Below are 18,082 nucleotides of genomic sequence, written 5' to 3' on the forward strand. Positions count from 1 at the left end.
ATGCTGACTCTGGGCAAGAAAACTAATCAACTAAAGTTTGAACCCCTGTGAGATACAGCAGCCTGGCAAGATACACCCATAGGTACAATGGTAACATAAATGTCATGGGTGTCACCAGCTCCTTTCTCGTCAGATTTAAGGTGTGCTCCTCAAGGCCTGGAACCGTTAACTGGGTCATGCACCATGGGAAGCTGATAGACCCCGGGGGAGAACATACTTCTATCTTCTTTCTAAATGGACACAGCTATCTATACATCCATGGTGAGCACAGCTGCCCGCCCTCATCAGAGAGGTTTCTTTTTGCAGTGGGCAGCAGCTGAGAGACTCACAGTTTGTCAAAGCGCGGAGAATAAGTGGCTGTGGCGGCATGCTCAGCTCTACTGCCGAGCTAACTCCCCAACCACTGAGCTAACTCCCCAACCATCTGAGCCTAGATTTTATTGAGAAACCTCCATCTCCCAGGTTCATCCATGGACTACACAGGACAAGACCAGGCCTGGCATCAGTCAGTGGCCACCTCTGTATGCGCCTGAACTGGGCAACAAGGTCTCTGTCCACACAGTGGTAGCTGGGCCTTCCTTCCTTCCCCTGGGGTTAGTGGCTAAGTCCCCTGGGGGGAAAATGGAAGCACTGGCCTTGTCAGGGACAATGGAGTTTGCAACTGACTGCCCATAGGCTAAATGTCAGCATCTTTACAGTGACAGCAATTAGGTATGTCTGGGACCCAACAGGAAGTCTGCCTAACCATCTCCCTCTCCCTACCCCTCCCCTGCCCACCTTCCAGAGCCTGGGTGGGCTTACTGCCCTTCCTGGGTATCTGCTGACACAGAATGGCCTTAGGAAACACTAACTGCTGCCTCTGGGCTGAGCCATCTGAGGATGGGGCTGCTGGTCCTCTCTGAACTAGGGAAAGCACTTTTTAAAACAAAACACAAAAACGATTTAGTTTCTAATGCCTCCTCTGGCTTCAAGCAAGGCTTGATTCAGAGATCCAAAAATTACCAACAGGCCTGCGCCTCTCCCTTGCCCTGTGTGTGTGACAGGTTCTCTCTCCCCAGTGGCACCCACCCTCAGAAAGATGCTGAATGGACCGGAATAAAGTAATAGTTGTTGAGGGTCCCTAGGAGCGGATCAGCACTGTGGGAGGCTCAAGGTTCTTGTGTAGGGTGAAACCGCAGAGACAATCAGTCCCCAAGAGCAGCGCAGGCGCCTGGACACACCACAGCCCTGTGTCACAGAAGGAAGGGCAGTCAGACTAGACACACCTCCCAGTCTGCCCTGTGTGACCGTGGGTGAATGTCTTGACCTCTCTGAGCTTTGCCATGCCCCCTCATCTGATGGGAAGGCATGGAAAGGGGGCGAAGCCTGGACCTCCATCACTTAGAGATTTATACAAAGTTCTCTGATGTTTGAAAGAGGTAGACTTTGAGAACAGTGGAGAACCTTCCATCCCCTCTACCTGTCAGGGTTTTCTGGTCCACAGAATAAGTCAAGGTCAAAGGGCTTCCTTCAAAAGAATAGTTTATTTTGTCGATCTCCCAACAGCCTCTTCAGTTCAAGTGGATGGTCAGGGCAGCAGCTACTCAGAGTCTGGGCTCTCCTCCAAATGCCAAGAGGACCTTGCCCAGAAGAGCCCTTCATCCCCCAGAATCTCCACTCCTCCCAGCCCCCCTCAGCTGCCAGGGCTGTCACTGGCTGGTGGCTGGGTCTTTCTGTTTTAACCTGGGGGACCTCAAGTGGCCTGGCTTGCAGCCGGTTCCCTGGGTGACTGTAGCCTCAGCCCGAGGGGGATGCTCCATGCCGTCAGACACTGCACAGAAGGACAGTAGGTGGTGGCTGACGGCGCGGCCTCTGTCACTGGCACAGAATATCTCTCTCAGACCCTGCCGCTGTGGGGCCTGCGGGTGCTGGCACAGTCTTCATGAGCAAATCTGGGGTACCTGCAGCGCAGCCCCAGAGCCAGTGGCTCCGCCACGGTATCAAGGCATGTGGTGAGGAAGTGGAGGGGCGAAGTGGCAACACTAGCTGTGTTTAGGGACAGCCTCTCTGTGCTCAGGCAGGAGGGTACTTGGTACCCAAAGGGTAGCCAATCTGTAGGAGGCATGGGGTCCAGTCCTTGCTCCACTTGGGAAGAGAAGGCTAACAGAGCCTGGGAGCCGAGGCACGAGGAGTCCTCCAGCTCTGCCGGACACCAAGTATCCAACCCATTGTTCTCTTCATCTTTGGAACCAGCTCGTCCATAGGACGGTCTTCCTGTCTCAGGAGGGCCACTGTCCATATGACGGTCTTCCTGTCTCAGGAGGGCCACTGTTCATAAGACGGTCTTCCTGTCTCAGGAGGGCCACTGTCCATAGGATGGTCTTCCTGTCTCAGGAGGGCCACTGTCCATAGGACGGTCTTCCTGTCTCAGGAGGGCCACTGTCCATAGGACGGTCTTCCTGTCTCAGGAGGGCCACTTGGAGAACAAAATGCCATTTTATTCTCTTAATTGAACAAAGGAAATTGTTTTTGCCCTTGCTTGGGTGACTAAGTATCGTGATAAGCCTTGTCACAGAAAGAGGTTTCCTTGGGTCTTCTCTGGTGTGTTTTCTTTAGCACATTTATTCTGTTGAAGGACAAGAGCTGCTGAGCGTGAACCAGTGTGCAAGTGCCTTGAGATGAGATAGTGAGCCGAGACACTGGTCCCCCATTCCAGGCAAAGCACAAGAACTTGGGGTGCCCGGTTCAGTTCACCTCAGAGATGTAGCGGAGTTATCCACTGGGACAAACCCTAGGGTTCCCAGGGAAGGGGAGGCTGCGCCTGTCTGGCAGAACCACAGGGGCCTTTTGTCCAGGAAGATGCTGGTACAGTGCTCAGGATGGCTTTGTGGGTTTTCCCAAAACAAGCCCCAGGGTCCTGCGAAGGCCCACCGCATGGCCATTCCCGTGGTCCAGAGTACCTCAGGGGGAAGCCGGGCTCTCCGTGGTAGACAACAGCTGAGCCACCTGTATCCGCTCAGCCGAGCTGAGGTGCTGGCTCAGGTACGCCACACAGTCCATGGTCACCTCTGGGTTTTCCTGAACCAGACTACAGGGAAGGGAAGAGACAGGTGGGTCACTCACCAGTTGGATCAGTGGTCTCTAGGTGGCAGTGTCCTTGTCTAGACATGTTTCTCTTGGGTGGGCCAGAGCCCAGGGTTCTAACTTCCTCCACCTATGTTCACTTAGAGAATGGGGTGGGGGTGGAGGGATGGGGAAATAGTCCTGTAGTGGGGGGGATTCTGATGTAGGGAGCAGAAGGCCTCAGGGTGACACAGCCCTATCCAGTCACTGGTTGTGTGACGTGACCCAAGGTGTGATACACCTGAGCCCCACCCAGCTTCACACCTGAAACAGGACCAGGAATCCTGTGATCCACCTCCTTGGAGACTAGGAAATACTGACAAGGAGGGAGCCTGCATCCTCAGCCCTGGGGTTTGCGATGGGGGTCCTTCTAATCAACAAGGTACTAGCTACGAGGCAAGAAGCCATGGACCACAGTTCTGGTGTGTGTGTGGGAGGGGGGAGTAATCACCCTGGGCTACAGCTGGGCCTGATCCTGACACTGTGGCAGGCCAGTGAGCCAGAGGCTGGCCACAGGCATGCTGCTCACCTCTGGATAGTCTTGAGGACAGTGTCCCGCTTCAGATAATTGATGTTCTCACGGATGGTGGAGCGCAAGCCATCTCTGGCTGACCAGTGCTGTTCCAGCCACTGGACCACCACCTGGTTGCTGTCCCACTGGTAGGCCTGGGGGGTCAATGGGTGGAGTCTACCTCAGGTGGGAATGCTGCTGAGGGACACAGCTGGCAGTCCTTACGCCCCGTGCCTGCACGCAACCGCTCCCTTCTCCCTGCTCAGGCCCACCTTGACAGGGCCCTCAGTCTCCACAAACCAGCGTCGTAGCATGGACTGTGTGTGCTCATGGCTCAGGTCGGGGCTGGCGTGGAGAATCTCCTGCTTCACCTGAGCCTCCAGCAGCAGCCGGCGCAGCCTCCAGTATAAGAAGGTGCGTGCAGTCTTCCATTCCAGCACGTCCTGTGGACAGGTTCAGCTGAGCACCCACAAAGGGGAGGGGGCAGGAATTGCTCAGCGCTAGGCCCCAGGCTGGCTACCTGACGTGTGCCCACCCCATCCTAGAAGCGGGGATAAAGTGCATAGGGCGCCGAGCTCCTCCTGAGGGAGACACAGCAGGGCTCTGCAGGACCCTCAGTGCCTGGCATGGCCTCTGAATCAAAATGGTGTCCACATTTACCTCTGCTGGCACAAAACTCGATCTCAGGTTGGTTCCCCAAAGAAAAATGGCCAGCCAGCTATGGACACGGGCCAGTGGACGAGGCTGTCCTCTTAGGAGCCAGTCACAGGCTAGTGTCAGCACAAACAAGGCTTCAAGCCTCACAGAAGCTGCAGACTAAGCGATCTGAACACACTCAAGTTACTCCAGCATGTTCAAAACCTGAGACCCCTGGGGTGAGAGGCTGCAGGCTCCTGCTGACACACTCAGACTGAATGGTCCTGAGGGCCCTCCGAGCCCCAGCTTGGCTCCATCCCAAACCCCTATGCATTCCTCTGTGTCTAGGTCCCTGGTGGCTTCTGGGGACTTGCCGAGATGATTCCCTTCTCCAGCATGTGGCCGGGCGTGTCGTGCAGGTCAGCGAACTGCACTGCCACCTGGTGGTAGATGGGGAACAGCAGGTCCTCTCGGGCCTTCAGCTGGCCCTCCAGCTCCTTGCGGTCCTTGTCAGAGAGCTGGGCTGTCCCTGCAGGTGAGCAGACATCAGGTCAGGACTTCAGGGACTGTGAGAGATGGCCATGTGGGGTTGGCCTGTGTTTGTTTGCTTGTTTGCTTGCTTGTTTTGAAAAGCCACAAAACCAAACAAGAGGCCTTGCCCTGTGATAGTCTGGCCTGCCATGCCAACACTGCTTCTAAATCAAGTTCTGTAGCCTCAGAAGTGCACCCGAAGCCCCAAGACAGCCCCTGGGAGGGGGGCCCCAGGCCTGCCCAGGCTTCAGCTGCTGTCTGCAGATATATAGTAAAAACAGTGGGGACATATTAATTCCATGGTAGCAGACACGTGGGACAAACCAACACAGCTCTGTTGGGGGAAACGGGTAGTAAGGAATGAAGACAACACTGTATAACAAGGAAAGCCAGCGTTAGACTCCCAAGGGGCCAGCCAGCTGACTCTGGAGAACGGTGCTTGGTGCCAAGCCTGATGATCCGGGTTTGATTCCCGGGACCCGTGTGGTGGAAGCAGAGAACCAGTTTCCACAAACTGTCCTCTGACTTCCACACGTGTGCTGTGGCACGGGCATGCACAAACACACAAAATAGATGTAATAAAAGGGAAAGAAACCAGGCTGGAGAGATGGCTCAGAGGTTAAGAATACTGACTATCCTGAGTTCAATTCCCAGTAACCATATGGTGGCTCACAACCATCTGTAATAGATCTGATGCCCTCTTCTGGCTGCAGGCAAACATGCTCAGAACAGTGTATGCACAATAAATATAACAAATCATTAAAAAAGATAAGAGATATTTCAAGATATAATGCCAGTTCCACACAAACCCAGTCATGAAGTGTAGACCCAAATCACAGAGGTGAACCCAAAGGAAGTGCACGCTGTAACAGACGTGTGGGCTGCACGGTTACATACATGGCCACCACATGGACATCTGGGGAGAGTGGCATCAAAGATCAAGAATGAAGCAAATACAATGGATAAAAATTATTTATCTCTGCCCAGGGAGGACATGATGTACTCTAAAGAGACATTATAATTATCCAAGTTCTGGTGTTCTCCGTGGTCCCCAAATGTTTCAGCTATCTCATGCTATACGTGTGGAACAGTGAACTGTGAGATCACGGGGTGAACGCCCCGAAGCTCATGAGTGCGGAGAGGATGCCACATGGAATGCTCCACCCTGGCTCCAGAGACAGGGCTGTGCTCTGAACACAGAGGCTCTGAAAGGTAATTTCATGTTTATTCCTGGCCCCTTTGCCGAGACATCTCACTGTGGACATGTCTGGAAGGGGCTGGGTCGGTTTGATGGCTGTGTGTGACCCATCTCATTCTGCTTTCTGACGCCTGTGCCGGCCTGCGTGACCCACTTACCCAGCTGTGCCATGAGCTTCTTGCACACTGGGTCTATCCTTCTCATGGTCTTCACCAGATCTTTCTTCCGGAACTTAATCTCCACAGTGCCCTCTGGCTCTAGAACACCGCCCCTGAACAGAGAAGAGGAGAGAGGTATGGGGGTGGGGGGGGCTAGGGTCTCCCTGCTCTCCTGCCCCTAACTCCTTTTTCTTATTTCTTGGCAAGTATTATGACTCTGTGTGTGTGTGTGTGTGTGTGTGTGTGTGTGTGTGTGTGTAAGCCTGTGAAAGTCATAGGTCAATGTCAGCTGTCTTCCCTTGCCCTCCACCGTACTTTTTGAGACGGTCTCTCACAGAACTGGAGCTCACTGATTTGGCCAGGCTGACAGCTCATCAAGCCCCAGGGCCTCCCTATCTCTGCCCACCACCCTGGGAGTCAAGGTTCTGTGTGCACGCTGCCCGCCCAGCTTCTTGCCCTTCCCCGGACGGAGCCCTCTGAGGGTCTAACTAGCTCTGCGGAGTAGGCCCTGAGTGACACACCCACCTGCTCTCTTTGTCGGCATACATCTCGATGCACAGGGGGTTGATGGTGGAGTCCAGGACAACCCATGAGCCCCCACGGAGCTCAGCATAAGGCGGGATGTAGGTGAGAATTGGCTGCTTGTACTGCCGGAGGCCGTCCACAATATAGGCTCCAAACTTCAGCATCTGCTCATACATGTCTGCAAAGCGAGGCCTGCTTAGGACAGGCCCCAGTGATCCATCCACGAAGCCTACAGCCTTCTCTGCTCCGGCTGCCAAGGGAGAGCTGGGGGCTGGGCTGGGTCTGGCTCCTTCCCTCAGGGCCATGTGACCTTGGGCAGGTTGCCCTCCTGCCTGGGTGTGTCCTCATCTGTGTGCGCCAGCGCAGGGTCTGCTGTTTTCTAATCCCCTCCAACTCTGAGTGAGATGCCCCAGCCCACTCCTGTATCCTGTACATACAACCCCCATAGCATAGGTCTCTGCTTTGCATCACCGGGAGGTCCCTCCAAGTCCCCATACCCTACATGGTGACACTGCAATGCTGGCCAGCATCAGTGCTGTGTGTGGAACCAGAGCACGGGACCCTCACTGCAGGGTCCCCATTCACAAACAGAGGGGTTGGGGACTCAGAGAAGTCATCCAGCTCTCAAGGATACACATGTGCCTCTCTTCCTCCTCAGCTGCTTCCTCATCAGCCAGTGAGAACCGCTATCTCTCTGGACATTCTGGGTGACTTAGAGGGGCTCGCGCAACCATAAGGTTGTGGATGGCCACGTGCCTTCCTCACCTTACCACACAGAAAGACAACTACCCAGGTCACCAGGGAGCTGGCAGAGCAGACCTCCCTGCCCTGCCCTTCACACGACCTCAGGAAGTCACCTGCTTCTCATGCTCAGTTCCTCATCTATAAACCAGCTGGTTACTTGACCTGCGTCCTCGCCCGACTGTTGAGAGACCCAGTGGAGGGATGCGGAGGGGCTGGACTTACCCTTCATGCCACCCGAGAAGCCTCTCCAGTTGGCAAAGATGATGAGGGGCAGGTGCTCGTGGTTGAAATCCCTGATGGCCTGTGCTGTCTTGTAGGCAGAGTCTGGGAACCACACCTGGCCTGCCTGCTGGATGATCTGGGACACAGAGTCACTTAAGTCATACAGTAACCCTGGACACAGGGACAACAGGGCCAGTGGTCACAGCCTCTACTGTCCTCTACTGTTTACGTCAACTTGACCCAGACAAACATTTCTCAGCTGAGAAAATGCCTCCATAAGATCCAGCTGTAGGGCATTTCCTTAATCAGTATTGTTGGGAGAGGGCCCAGCCCACTGTGGGTGGGGCCACCCCTGGGCTGCTGGTCCTGGGTTCTATAAGAAAGCAGGCTGAGCAAGCCAGGAGGAATAAACCAGTAAGCATCACCCCTCCATGGCCTCTGCATCAGCTCCTGCCTCCAGGTTCCTGCCCTGCCTGAGTTCCTGTCCTGACTTCCTGTCCTGACTTCCTGTCCTGACTTCCTGTCCTTCAGTGATGAACAGTGATGTGGAAGAGTAAGCTGAATTAACCCTTTCCTCTCCAAGCTGCTTCAGTTATGGTGTCTCATTACCACAGTAACCCTTACCAGAACATGTATCCTTATACATGCTCCAGAGCCAAGGCTCCCTAGGAACCCCAAACCCATACTCTCTGGACCTCAACAGCTCCCCCTATTCTCATACACAATCTGTCACCACACTGGTTTAGGCTAGACTGCAGGTCCCAGTAGCAGTACAGTGGAAGTGGGGATGGGGTACACAAAGGACCTTTACCACCAGGGCAAGAAGCCTGGAATAGAATATTATGTGTCCCACGGAGGTGTGGAGGGGCAACAGGCAGAGCCTCCAGGCCAATCCCTGCTGGAGGCCTCTGCTCCCTGGCTCTCAGCACCGTGGAAGCAGAAGCTTCTCTGGGCTGTCAGCAGTGGTCATAGTGGTCATGGCTCCTGGCTCACTTTGGCTTCAGAATCCAGGTTGGCAGGGTCGGCAGGGACAGCCACCTCCACAGTCCGAGTCTCCACGGCAATCACCCCCACGGGGATGCCCCCCAATCTGCAAGGTGAGCACACATGAGTTCAGCACTGGGCTGCCCTGTGAGATCTCAGGGCCCCAGCATCTACCCAGCCTGCTGCAGGCACTTCCAGGTGGGACTGGAGGTACACTGTGGAGCTGGCTGCAAGGCAGAGGTGGGGAGAGCTCTAGGTACCCTGCTAGGGTGAGAACAGTTAGGGCAGCGTGGTACTGAACCCATGGAGCGGTCTGTGCCTCAGGCTAGGCATCTAAAAGGTCAAGTGTGACGCACACACAGTTCCCAGCGTTCAGCTTCAGATTCCCCTCTGTGGTACTAGGATGGAACTCGGGTCTCTGCATGTGCCAGGCAGGTGCTGTGCAACCTAGCTACACCCCAGCTCTAAATGGTGACGTCAATCATCCCACGTGGCCAGCAGCTGCACACTGCGGAGCTTGGGTGCTGAACTAAGTTACACAGGGCAAGTCTGAAGCAAGCCAGGATTGGTGGCATAGGTCTGTTACCCAGCTACCTAGGAAGCCAAGGCCAGCCTGGGCTACACAAGATACTGACTTGAAATAAAAACCAAAGAGCTGGGATATGGCTCATGGTACAGCTTTTTGCCTGGCATGCATGGGGCCCTGGGTTCCACCTCCAGTACTCAAAACTGGGGAGGGGGTGAGCAGCACCAAGTGTCAAAGAGTTTGGCTCAGATGAGACCATGACATCACTACCTGTCACCCTGGGATGTCCTTTATCCCCACAGCAACCCTTACTAGGGAAGTGGGCAGGGCCGTCTCCACACAGAGCTCCAGGTCATTCCAGGATTATACAAAAGGGTTTGTAAAATAAATAGGAGACTATAACTAAAGGCTAATGACACACAATTTTTACATCTTTAACTCTGTGCACGCATGTGTATGTACGTGTATGCATGTATGTATGTGTGTGTGTGTGCATATGCTATGGTGCAGGTGTGGAGTGAATGGGCCTTTGGAGTGTCTGCTCTCATTTACCTTTAATGCAGGTTCTGGGGAACAAACTGCAGGGTGAGACTGTGACCTGCTGAGCCATCTCACCGGGGCCCTGTGCTTACAACTGAGGCCCTGTGAGCACTTAAAGAACATGTGATAAATATGAAGAGCTCAGCATGGCACTGATCGCACCGATGGTTGTCACGCTAATCCTTTGGGCTCAATTATTATCTCCATTTAACAGACAAGGCTCTGGAAGCCCGGAGATGGGAAGCTTGGGACTGGGTTCATCCTAATCAGGACCCAGCCAAGACAAGCTCAATAGAGGCCTGAGTCTCAGCAGTTTACCCTGAGGCAATACCTGGTTCTGATAAAGACCACAAACTGAGACTACCCAGGCACTACCCAGAAACAGACTGTTTGGTTGGAAGTGACACCCCAGCCCCTGACACCTGTTATGATTTTCATCTCTTTAAGAGACAAGCCACACCCACTCCCTCCCCCATCCACTGAGGCAGGCTGATCTTCAGCTTCCGGCCTGAGCTCACTCTCTTTCCATCTTCCTCTTCCTCTTGGAGAGGCAGCTTCTTTGCTTCTGCCTCTCTCCCTGCTTCTCCCCCTTTTTCTCTCTCTCTCTGTCCTCTTCTTCTCCCCACCCCTCCTCTAAGTAATAAATATCTAATTCTATTCTGTACGATGTGTCTGTCCACCTGTCTCCTACCCACCGCCTGCTCACAGGCCAGGCTAGCTGGGACCAGCCCACCCACCATGTGTCTCCCTGCCTGAGACCAGCCACCGCTTGGGGACCAGCAGCCATCTCTGCCTGGGACTGGCTGCTCCCAGAGCCTGCTACGTGCCTACTGCCGCCAGGGATCTTGCAGCATTTTTGAAAAATCATAAAAACACCCCTATATCCAAGGAGTCTGAGATGTTTGGTTGGAAGCATCACCCCACTCCCTTGCATCCATCCCAAGCCCCCTCCTTTGGGACTTGCCACAGTCCAGACTCCAGCTCTGAGAAAGCCCACCAAACCCCTCCCCAGAGAGGGTCAAGACCTCTCCCACAGGCTATTTAAACTGCCCCACCAGAGACCAAACACATGGTCTTTCCAGTTCTCCTTCCCCTCCCTGGGGGGCCTGAAGGGCTACCTGGGAGGGCTGGCATCCATTAAACCTGGGCTTTTTCTAATTCGGTTTGATTTCGTCTGATCTGGATTATTGCCTAGGCGGAGAGGTTTGTTGGGCAGCAAAAATTTTACACAGACCTTCCAAAGGAAATTCCTAATGTTCCCAACCATTGTAGATAGGATCACCTGCCAGCGTACACCCATCAGTTTCCACCAGGACACCCCTAGACAAATATCAGCCAATCAGGGGTCTTAAACCTTAGAAATCCCTCACCCCTTTTGCTACTATAAAAATCCAACTCTAATTGAGCTCGGGGCTCTCTGATCATTCCAATATGTTGGACACATGAAGAGACCAAGTTTGCAAACTTGTGTAAGAATAAAGACTCTTTGCTTTTACATACAGGACTTGGTCTCCTGGTTGGTTTTGAGGGGACCCGGTGATCTGGGTCTGTAGATGTGATGTCATGCTGGGAATTCCAAGAGGACACAGCTTTGACCACACTCTCTGGTGACTGGAGCTTCTTTATTATCCTCTGGTTTACACTTTGACAAATTGACCGCCATATCCCAAAAACATCTTAATTAAGCCTCCAAAGGGACAATGCCAAGTGCAAATTCTCCATCAGGTATACCATGGGTTTCCCTGGGTTTTCCCAACCGAGTTTTGCATAGGCTCTGCACCTTTGGGAAACTCTCCTGCAGGATTACCATATGCTAAACAGAAGGTGCTGAAGACAAAAGGCAGATTAAGGCTACTGGGACACTCAGGAGCCAGCTACAGCTACGGAGGAGTTCTCCTTCTCACACACACACACACACACACACACACACACACACACACACACACACAAAACCTGGTGGGTCCATCTAATGCCAACTTGTATGTATGTTTGCAGGGCTGACTGCTGGGCACTGGACAGCTTCCTCCGCTGCCTGCCGTTCTCTGTGTGGGGTTTTCCCTGACCTGCTTGGCATGTTTATGGGTGTCATCCTTGTTCAGCTCACACGTTTTGTTTTTTACTCTTGGAGTCCGTGTGGTATATAAGCATACATTGTGTATGGGGGTAGGTGTGTGTGTGTGCACGCGTGCATGTGTGTGTATGTGTATACCTGCATGTAGAGTTCCCTGTCAGGTTTCTCTAGCTCATCTTCTGTCATAACCTGTAGTCTACCAGCAAGCTGCTAGGCTCTGGCTCTGTAACCATAGTGCTGGGATCCCCTGCATTGCTGTGCCAAGCTTGTCACGTGGGTGCCAGGGACCTGAACTCGGGCACTTAGGCTTACATGGCCCTAGCCATCTCCCTACTCCCTAAATTTGCCTTTTGCATTCAGAAAAGTCAGAGACCAAGAGCCTGGCCTAGCGCTTGAGAGTCCCGAGCCTGGTGGGCAGCTGTGTAGAGCCCACACCCATCTTGTGTCACCTTGCTCGTCCGGTCACCACGGTCTGAGCCCAGGGTGCCATGATTTCCATGAAACTGCCATGGTCGAAGAATCCGCTCTGCCAGGAACTCTTCAGAGCTGTGGGCAGAAGGATGGCAGTCCTGGCTGAGGGCTGGAGAGGCCCAGGGTCTGCCTGGTGAGCACACTGCAGCAGCTGGCCTTGACCACATAGTCCTGTGCCCTTTCTGCTGGAGAACCTTATTCTGGCCCACTGGCTATAGAGGAAACAGCTCACCCATGTCCCAGAGAGACACACTGTGACAGCAGCAACGTAGCCACTGATGGGTGGGGGTGGGGACGGTGTTGGGAAGGTGATGAAAATGGTTGTCACTCTGACAAGAGGTAGAAGGTCTGGCAGCGGCTGGATGCCAGGGAATAAACCCTCCTGCTTCAGCCTCTGCCTCAGGGCTCGGGGCTATCCACAGGATACAGCACACAGTGGGTAAGAAACCGGATGCCTTCTAATGGAGCCGCTGCTGGAGGGTAAGGGTCTGTAAAACCCAAGAAGCCACTGGAACTCTTGCCTCAGGCACAGCACACAAAATTCTAGACATGGGTTGGCTTCGGGTGATGGGACAGCTTAGCCAGAGACGTTCCTTGGAAAAGGAGGAAGCATGGGTGCATGACTGTGATCTGTGTGTATGTGTGCGTGTGGAAGAAGCCAGCCTCCTCTGTGAGGGTCTAGCCAGAGGGAAAGAGAGGCAGGAGGGAGGCCCTGGCCAGTGCTGAACCCTAGCCCCTGCCTCCAGAAACCAGAGCTGTTTCCAACCTTTGTTGGTCCACCCCCTCCTTTGAGCTCACACCCGCCCCCCCCCCCCCCCAGTAAATAAGGACAGACATAAATGCTTCCACCAAAATGGCCCTTTACAGTAGAACCAGAAAAAAACCCCAAATCTGGAGTCTCCAAAAAATACTTTACAACTTACTTGGGTGAGGCTTCCCTGCAAGCATCCACCTGGGGTCATAGGGAGCTTTGGATGGGATGAATTCAATTTCCCTGTCGATGGGGTCAGTAGGAGTGATGATGGGGACTGGGCTGCGATTGTCCTAGAAAAAAAAAAAACACCAAAGCCATTTCATTCAGTCCCTGGGGCATGATGGTGAAGACCACTACACATCTGAGTGCTCTCCCCTCCGACTGTGCGCATGCCTAGCTGTGAAGCATGCCCTCAAGCCACGGCTCCAGCTGTAAAATAATTGGCAACTTCTGTCTGCCTTCTCCTGAGACCTTTTAGAGCTCTGGGAGCCACTCAGGACCAGCATTCTCTCAGCTGGGCAATTGAAGAAACAGAGGCGCAAGTATCTGCTAGTCGAGATCTAGTTAGAGCGGTCCTGTGGGGACGACCAATAGCTAATCAGTCCAGTCCAGGGGAGTCCTAGGGAGGATCTGCAGAGAGCTGAGCCATGGGCATCAGTCCCCCTCATCGCCATGGTAACACAGTTCCAGAAAGGAGAAAGAGGAAGGTCAGAAGGACTGGGAGCTGGTCCAGGATTACAGTGCTTCTGAAGAGGAAGCCAGGAATGGATCCAGGCTGACCATGAGATATGAGGCCCGCTGTGGTCCAATGTCACCCTTTTCTAAAGGATCAGTAGAGAGCATCCCTGCATCCTACAGCACATCAGAGCCTCCCCAAAAGCAAGGGACAGGGCTGGGTATACGAGAGGGGAGTGGGAGGCCAAGCAAGCCTGGTCCCACATGTGATGCTCTTTTCCCCACCCTCCCTACCACCAGGAGCCTAATCCCACAGGCTCCCAGGCTGCCAGGGAATACCTTCGGTATATACGACAGCCATTCCAGAATGGTACAGACTCCCTCGAAATCATCTGGCACAGTGACGTGGGAGACCCCGTTGTTGTGCATGATCTGCACACCTCCCAGCTGGTTGTTGGACGTGTAGACCTCTCTTCCCAGGACCTGAGTTGGCACAGCACAGTTAGCAAGGACACTCCATCTTGCTGGGTCCTCTGCTCTGGCTGCCTGTCAGAATGACCTGGGAGCTTCTGAGACACCGGCCACCCAGGCTGTACCCAGCCGATCCCTTCAGGCATTGGTGGTCCCTGTGTCCTTAAGATTTCGGGAAACTCTAATATGCAGCCCAATTTGGGAATCACCAATGCCTGTGTGGACATAAAGGGTTCCTGCTTCAGCAGCATGTCTGCTGTTGAGCCTAGGGGTCAAATATCCACCCAGATGCTGCTGAGGCAAAGCCACACACGGAACTCCCCAGTGGGCTCTGAGTGAAACATGGAGACTCCAGGGCCATGTGAAAAATCCTGCAGGACACTAAAACAAGCAGGCTCTTGGTTTTCACACTCATGGGTCAGACTTAACCACAGACAAGCCGAAATGTAACAGTTCTCCCAAAACATAGAAGAAGCAAAATTGTGAATGGGGCCTTTCTTAGTATCCTGCAAAGTATGGTGCATCTTTCATAATATTTCTAATGTAAACTGGAGAGCTAGTTCCAGGAGCAGGGATCACAAGGGGATGGGAAAACTGCAAACTGAAAAAAATTTAGCACTTGCTTCAGGAAGGGAGCTGGGTTTCTGTTGTTGTCTTTTCAAGACAGAGTTTCTCAGAACTCACTTTGTAGACCAGGCTGACCTCGAACTCACAGAGATCCGCCTGCCTCTGCCTCCCGAGAGCTGGGATCAAGGGTCGGAAACTGGTTTGTATTGTGAACCCACAATAGCTGGTGTGGCAGTGTGAATGAAAATGCTCCCCAGAGACTCACAGGGAGTGACAGTAGGAGGTGTGACCTTGCTGGAGGAAGCCTGTCATTAAGGGGAGGGTTTGCTTTGAGGTTTCAGATGCTGAAGTTTGTCCCTCCTGCCTGCTAGTGCAAATGCTGAACTCTCAGCCCCCTTTCTGGCACCGAATCTGCCACTGTGATAATGGACTAAACCACTGCACTGTAAGCCACTTAAATGTTTTCCTTTATAAGAGTTGCCATGGTCATGGCGTCTCTTCACAGCAAAAGTCAGCAATAATAGCTGGTGAAGACAGCGGACTGCGATGTCTAACTGGGTCCCCACATCACCCCTCCCCGGGCCTCGCCTATGGTTACCTTGTTGAGAGCACTGGCTCCAGTGAGGATGATGTGGGAATTTTCCACTTGGATCACCCGCTGGCCAAGCCTCACCAAATAGGCCCCAATTCCGAGGGCACGGCAGGTCACCTGTGGAGACAAGACCAGAGGCTGGTGGGTCACCCTCCATGGAGAGTGGTTTCTCCCTGTATAGCCACAGCCAGCCTAGAACTCTCTAAAAAATGATCCGCCTGCCTCTGCCTCCCTGGTACTGGGATTACAGGTGTGTGCCACAGCTGGCTGGAGCCTGGCTTTCTCCATCACTTGTCCAAGCTTGACTTCTGGTATTATCTGCACCTTAAACATTGCTCAGAGGCCCAGCTAAAGATGGTAGAAACCGTAAGAGGGGGCCCTGTAGGGTTCTCTAGGAGATTGGAGGCTAGTCACCATGAGACCCATAAGACCCGGCCGGCAGCTTCCTCGATCTGCTTTGCCGAGCAACCAATCTCTGCCACACATTCCCACAAGACGTTCAAAGCACCAGGGCCAAGAGATCATGTGGACCTCTGAAACTCCGAGTCCAAATTAACCTTTTCTCTTATATTTTTGGTTGTGAGCCTAGCCTTTAACAGCTGAACCATCTCTCCAGCCCAACCCTTTCTCTTTAGAAGCCGAGTAAACCACGTGACTTTTATACAAAAGGAAGGTCAACCAGAAGGGCATTGGGAAGGCCAGCAGCACACACTGGCCCTGCTGGTGCTGAGCCCATCTACAAAGGCCTCAAGAATGTGTAGGAACTGCTGACCCCTGAGGAAAATCTGCGCCGAGTCAATACCACGGGCCACGATTTCCAGGGTCTCTGAGACAGGCTTTTGTTACGTAGCCCAGGCTGGCCTCAAACTCCAGGTTCCCCCCCCTCAGCCTCCAAGCGCTGGGATTGCAGGGGTGCATGGCCACCTCCCCTCCCCTTCCTGCTGTGTTTATGAGCTATGACTAGCTCCTGGGGCAGCCACGTGAAGACAGGCCCTGAGCAACAGGTTCTCACTGAAGAGTTCTGTCACCGATTGAAACAGCACAGGATTGGAAAGGTCATGGGGATGGGGTGATTTGTCATATAAAACTGTCGAACACATAACACCTTTATTTTTTTATTAAAAATTTGTATTTATTTATTTTGTGTACATATGTATGTATTTGTGAGTGTGCTTGTCACAGCACGCATGTGGCGGTCAGAGGACAGTGAGAGTGACTTAGTTCTCTCCTGCCGTCATGTGATTTCCAGACTGAACCACATAGTCAAATGGGGTGACAACCACCTTTGCCCCGAGCCATCTCGATGGGCCCCTATTTTTAATTGAATTTTGTGTTTGTCTGGTTCTGAGACAAAGTCCCATTATGTAGCCTTGGCTAGCCCAAAACTTGCTGCATAGACCAGACTGACTTGAACTCAGAGTGATTTTCCTGCCTCGGCCTCCTGAGTGCTAAGACTTCAGGGATTCAGAGAAAGGGTCTGAGTTAAAGCTGAGACCAGACTGGGCTCTGTGACGTTAACGAGCTCCAGGAGCTGCTGTACTGAAAAACTGTAGTCACACACAGAGCAGGGAAGGCCAGGTGTCAGCACTCAAGAAGCTTAGACAACAAGAATTTCAAGTTGAGGCCAGCATGGGCTAGTCAGTAAGATCAAGTCTCAGGAAAGAGAGGGGAGGGCCTGGGGAGACGGCTCAGTCAGCAAAGTGCTTGCCAAACAAACATAAGGACTTGAGTTCAGACTCCTAGCACCCATGAACACTTAGGCATGGCCGTGTGCGCCCATAGTCTCAGCGCTGGGGAAGCAGAGGCAAGAGGGTCCTTGGGGCTTGCCAGCCAAAGTCAATTTGGCCAGTCACAGTCAAATCAGCCAGTTTCAGGTTCAGTGAGACTCTCTGTTCCCCAAATGTGAAAAGTAATTGGAGAAGGTGCCTGATGTTGACCTCTGACTTCTTTGTGTACGTGAACTCACGTGTATACACACACACACACGCACGCACACACATACACACAGAGGAACACACAAAACGGAAGAAAATGAGAAGAAAGAGACCAGAAGGGAACGCACCATGCTGATGGTAACAATTTCTTCGTAAGCCAGGGAGGCCTCTCCTGCGATCATGCCTGAGCCCCTCAGGTTCTCCACGCCTAGGTTGGCACTCTTCCCTATGACATCCATGATGACGTATCTGCAAGGACCAAACACGATAAAGTCAAGGCTCCATAAACAAAAATGGAAGTACTCATTTCCCACAGATGTGGGGCAGGAGAGATGAGCAAAGATAAAGCGTTTGTTGGGACACAGAACAATCAGAGGCAAAGCAAAGACAGGGGCTTAGGACCCTGGGACACTAATCTTCTAAAAGATCAAGGTTGAGACTCTTACTGAGGTGCCACCTTACCCCACATCCCACAGAAAACTAGCTTAGCCTCTGGTCTGTGGGGACACCAGGGACTATGAGGGAAAGACACTTAGTCAAAGGTGAGACACCAGCAGGCTCATAGGAAGATGTTCTGACGGGTACAGTTAACTGAGTATTGCTTATTTCATTACGGAATTTAAAAAAAATGTTTCTCAGGGCTGGATATATGGCTCAGAGGTTAAGAGCACTGGCTGTTCTTCCAGAGGTCCTGAGTTCAATTCCCAGCAACCACATGGTGGCTCACAACCATCTGTAATGAGATCTGGTGCCCTCTTTTGGCCTGCAGGGATACAGAACACTGCAGACACAATAAGTAAATAAAGCTTTAAAAAATGTTTCTCGTGAAATTCACACTCCAGAAAGTCACCCAGAGACTGCTGACTTGTT

General features: G+C 52.8%; 1 protein-coding gene across 4 annotated transcripts in view; it reads right to left on the bottom strand.

Moving 5' to 3' along the window:
• Nucleotides 1–1,518: 1,518 nt before the first annotated feature.
• Acacb (acetyl-CoA carboxylase beta) overlaps nucleotides 1,519–18,082 on the bottom strand; it is a 105,313-nt gene continuing 88,749 nt past the window's right edge. For all 4 annotated transcript variants that reach the window (XM_041648403.1, XM_041648402.1, XM_041648401.1 and 1 more), the window contains 13 exons: nucleotides 17,341–17,461; nucleotides 15,285–15,395; nucleotides 13,988–14,131; nucleotides 13,143–13,263; nucleotides 12,198–12,294; nucleotides 8,621–8,717; nucleotides 7,628–7,763; nucleotides 6,662–6,839; nucleotides 6,137–6,249; nucleotides 4,624–4,778; nucleotides 3,886–4,056; nucleotides 3,632–3,768; nucleotides 1,519–3,067 (listed from right to left, as the gene is read on the bottom strand). In XM_041648403.1, the coding sequence (XP_041504337.1) occupies nucleotides 2,941–3,067; nucleotides 3,632–3,768; nucleotides 3,886–4,056; nucleotides 4,624–4,778; nucleotides 6,137–6,249; nucleotides 6,662–6,839; nucleotides 7,628–7,763; nucleotides 8,621–8,717; nucleotides 12,198–12,294; nucleotides 13,143–13,263; nucleotides 13,988–14,131; nucleotides 15,285–15,395; nucleotides 17,341–17,461 (1,708 nt within the window). In that variant the 3' untranslated portion in view covers nucleotides 1,519–2,940. The remainder of the gene's footprint in view (nucleotides 3,068–3,631; nucleotides 3,769–3,885; nucleotides 4,057–4,623; nucleotides 4,779–6,136; nucleotides 6,250–6,661; nucleotides 6,840–7,627; nucleotides 7,764–8,620; nucleotides 8,718–12,197; nucleotides 12,295–13,142; nucleotides 13,264–13,987; nucleotides 14,132–15,284; nucleotides 15,396–17,340; nucleotides 17,462–18,082) is intronic.

Source organism: Microtus oregoni, unplaced genomic scaffold (genome assembly GCF_018167655.1).
Source record: "Microtus oregoni isolate MIOR12 unplaced genomic scaffold, Mior012 000003F_ref0000135, whole genome shotgun sequence".
Taxonomy (NCBI): domain Eukaryota; kingdom Metazoa; phylum Chordata; class Mammalia; order Rodentia; family Cricetidae; genus Microtus; species Microtus oregoni.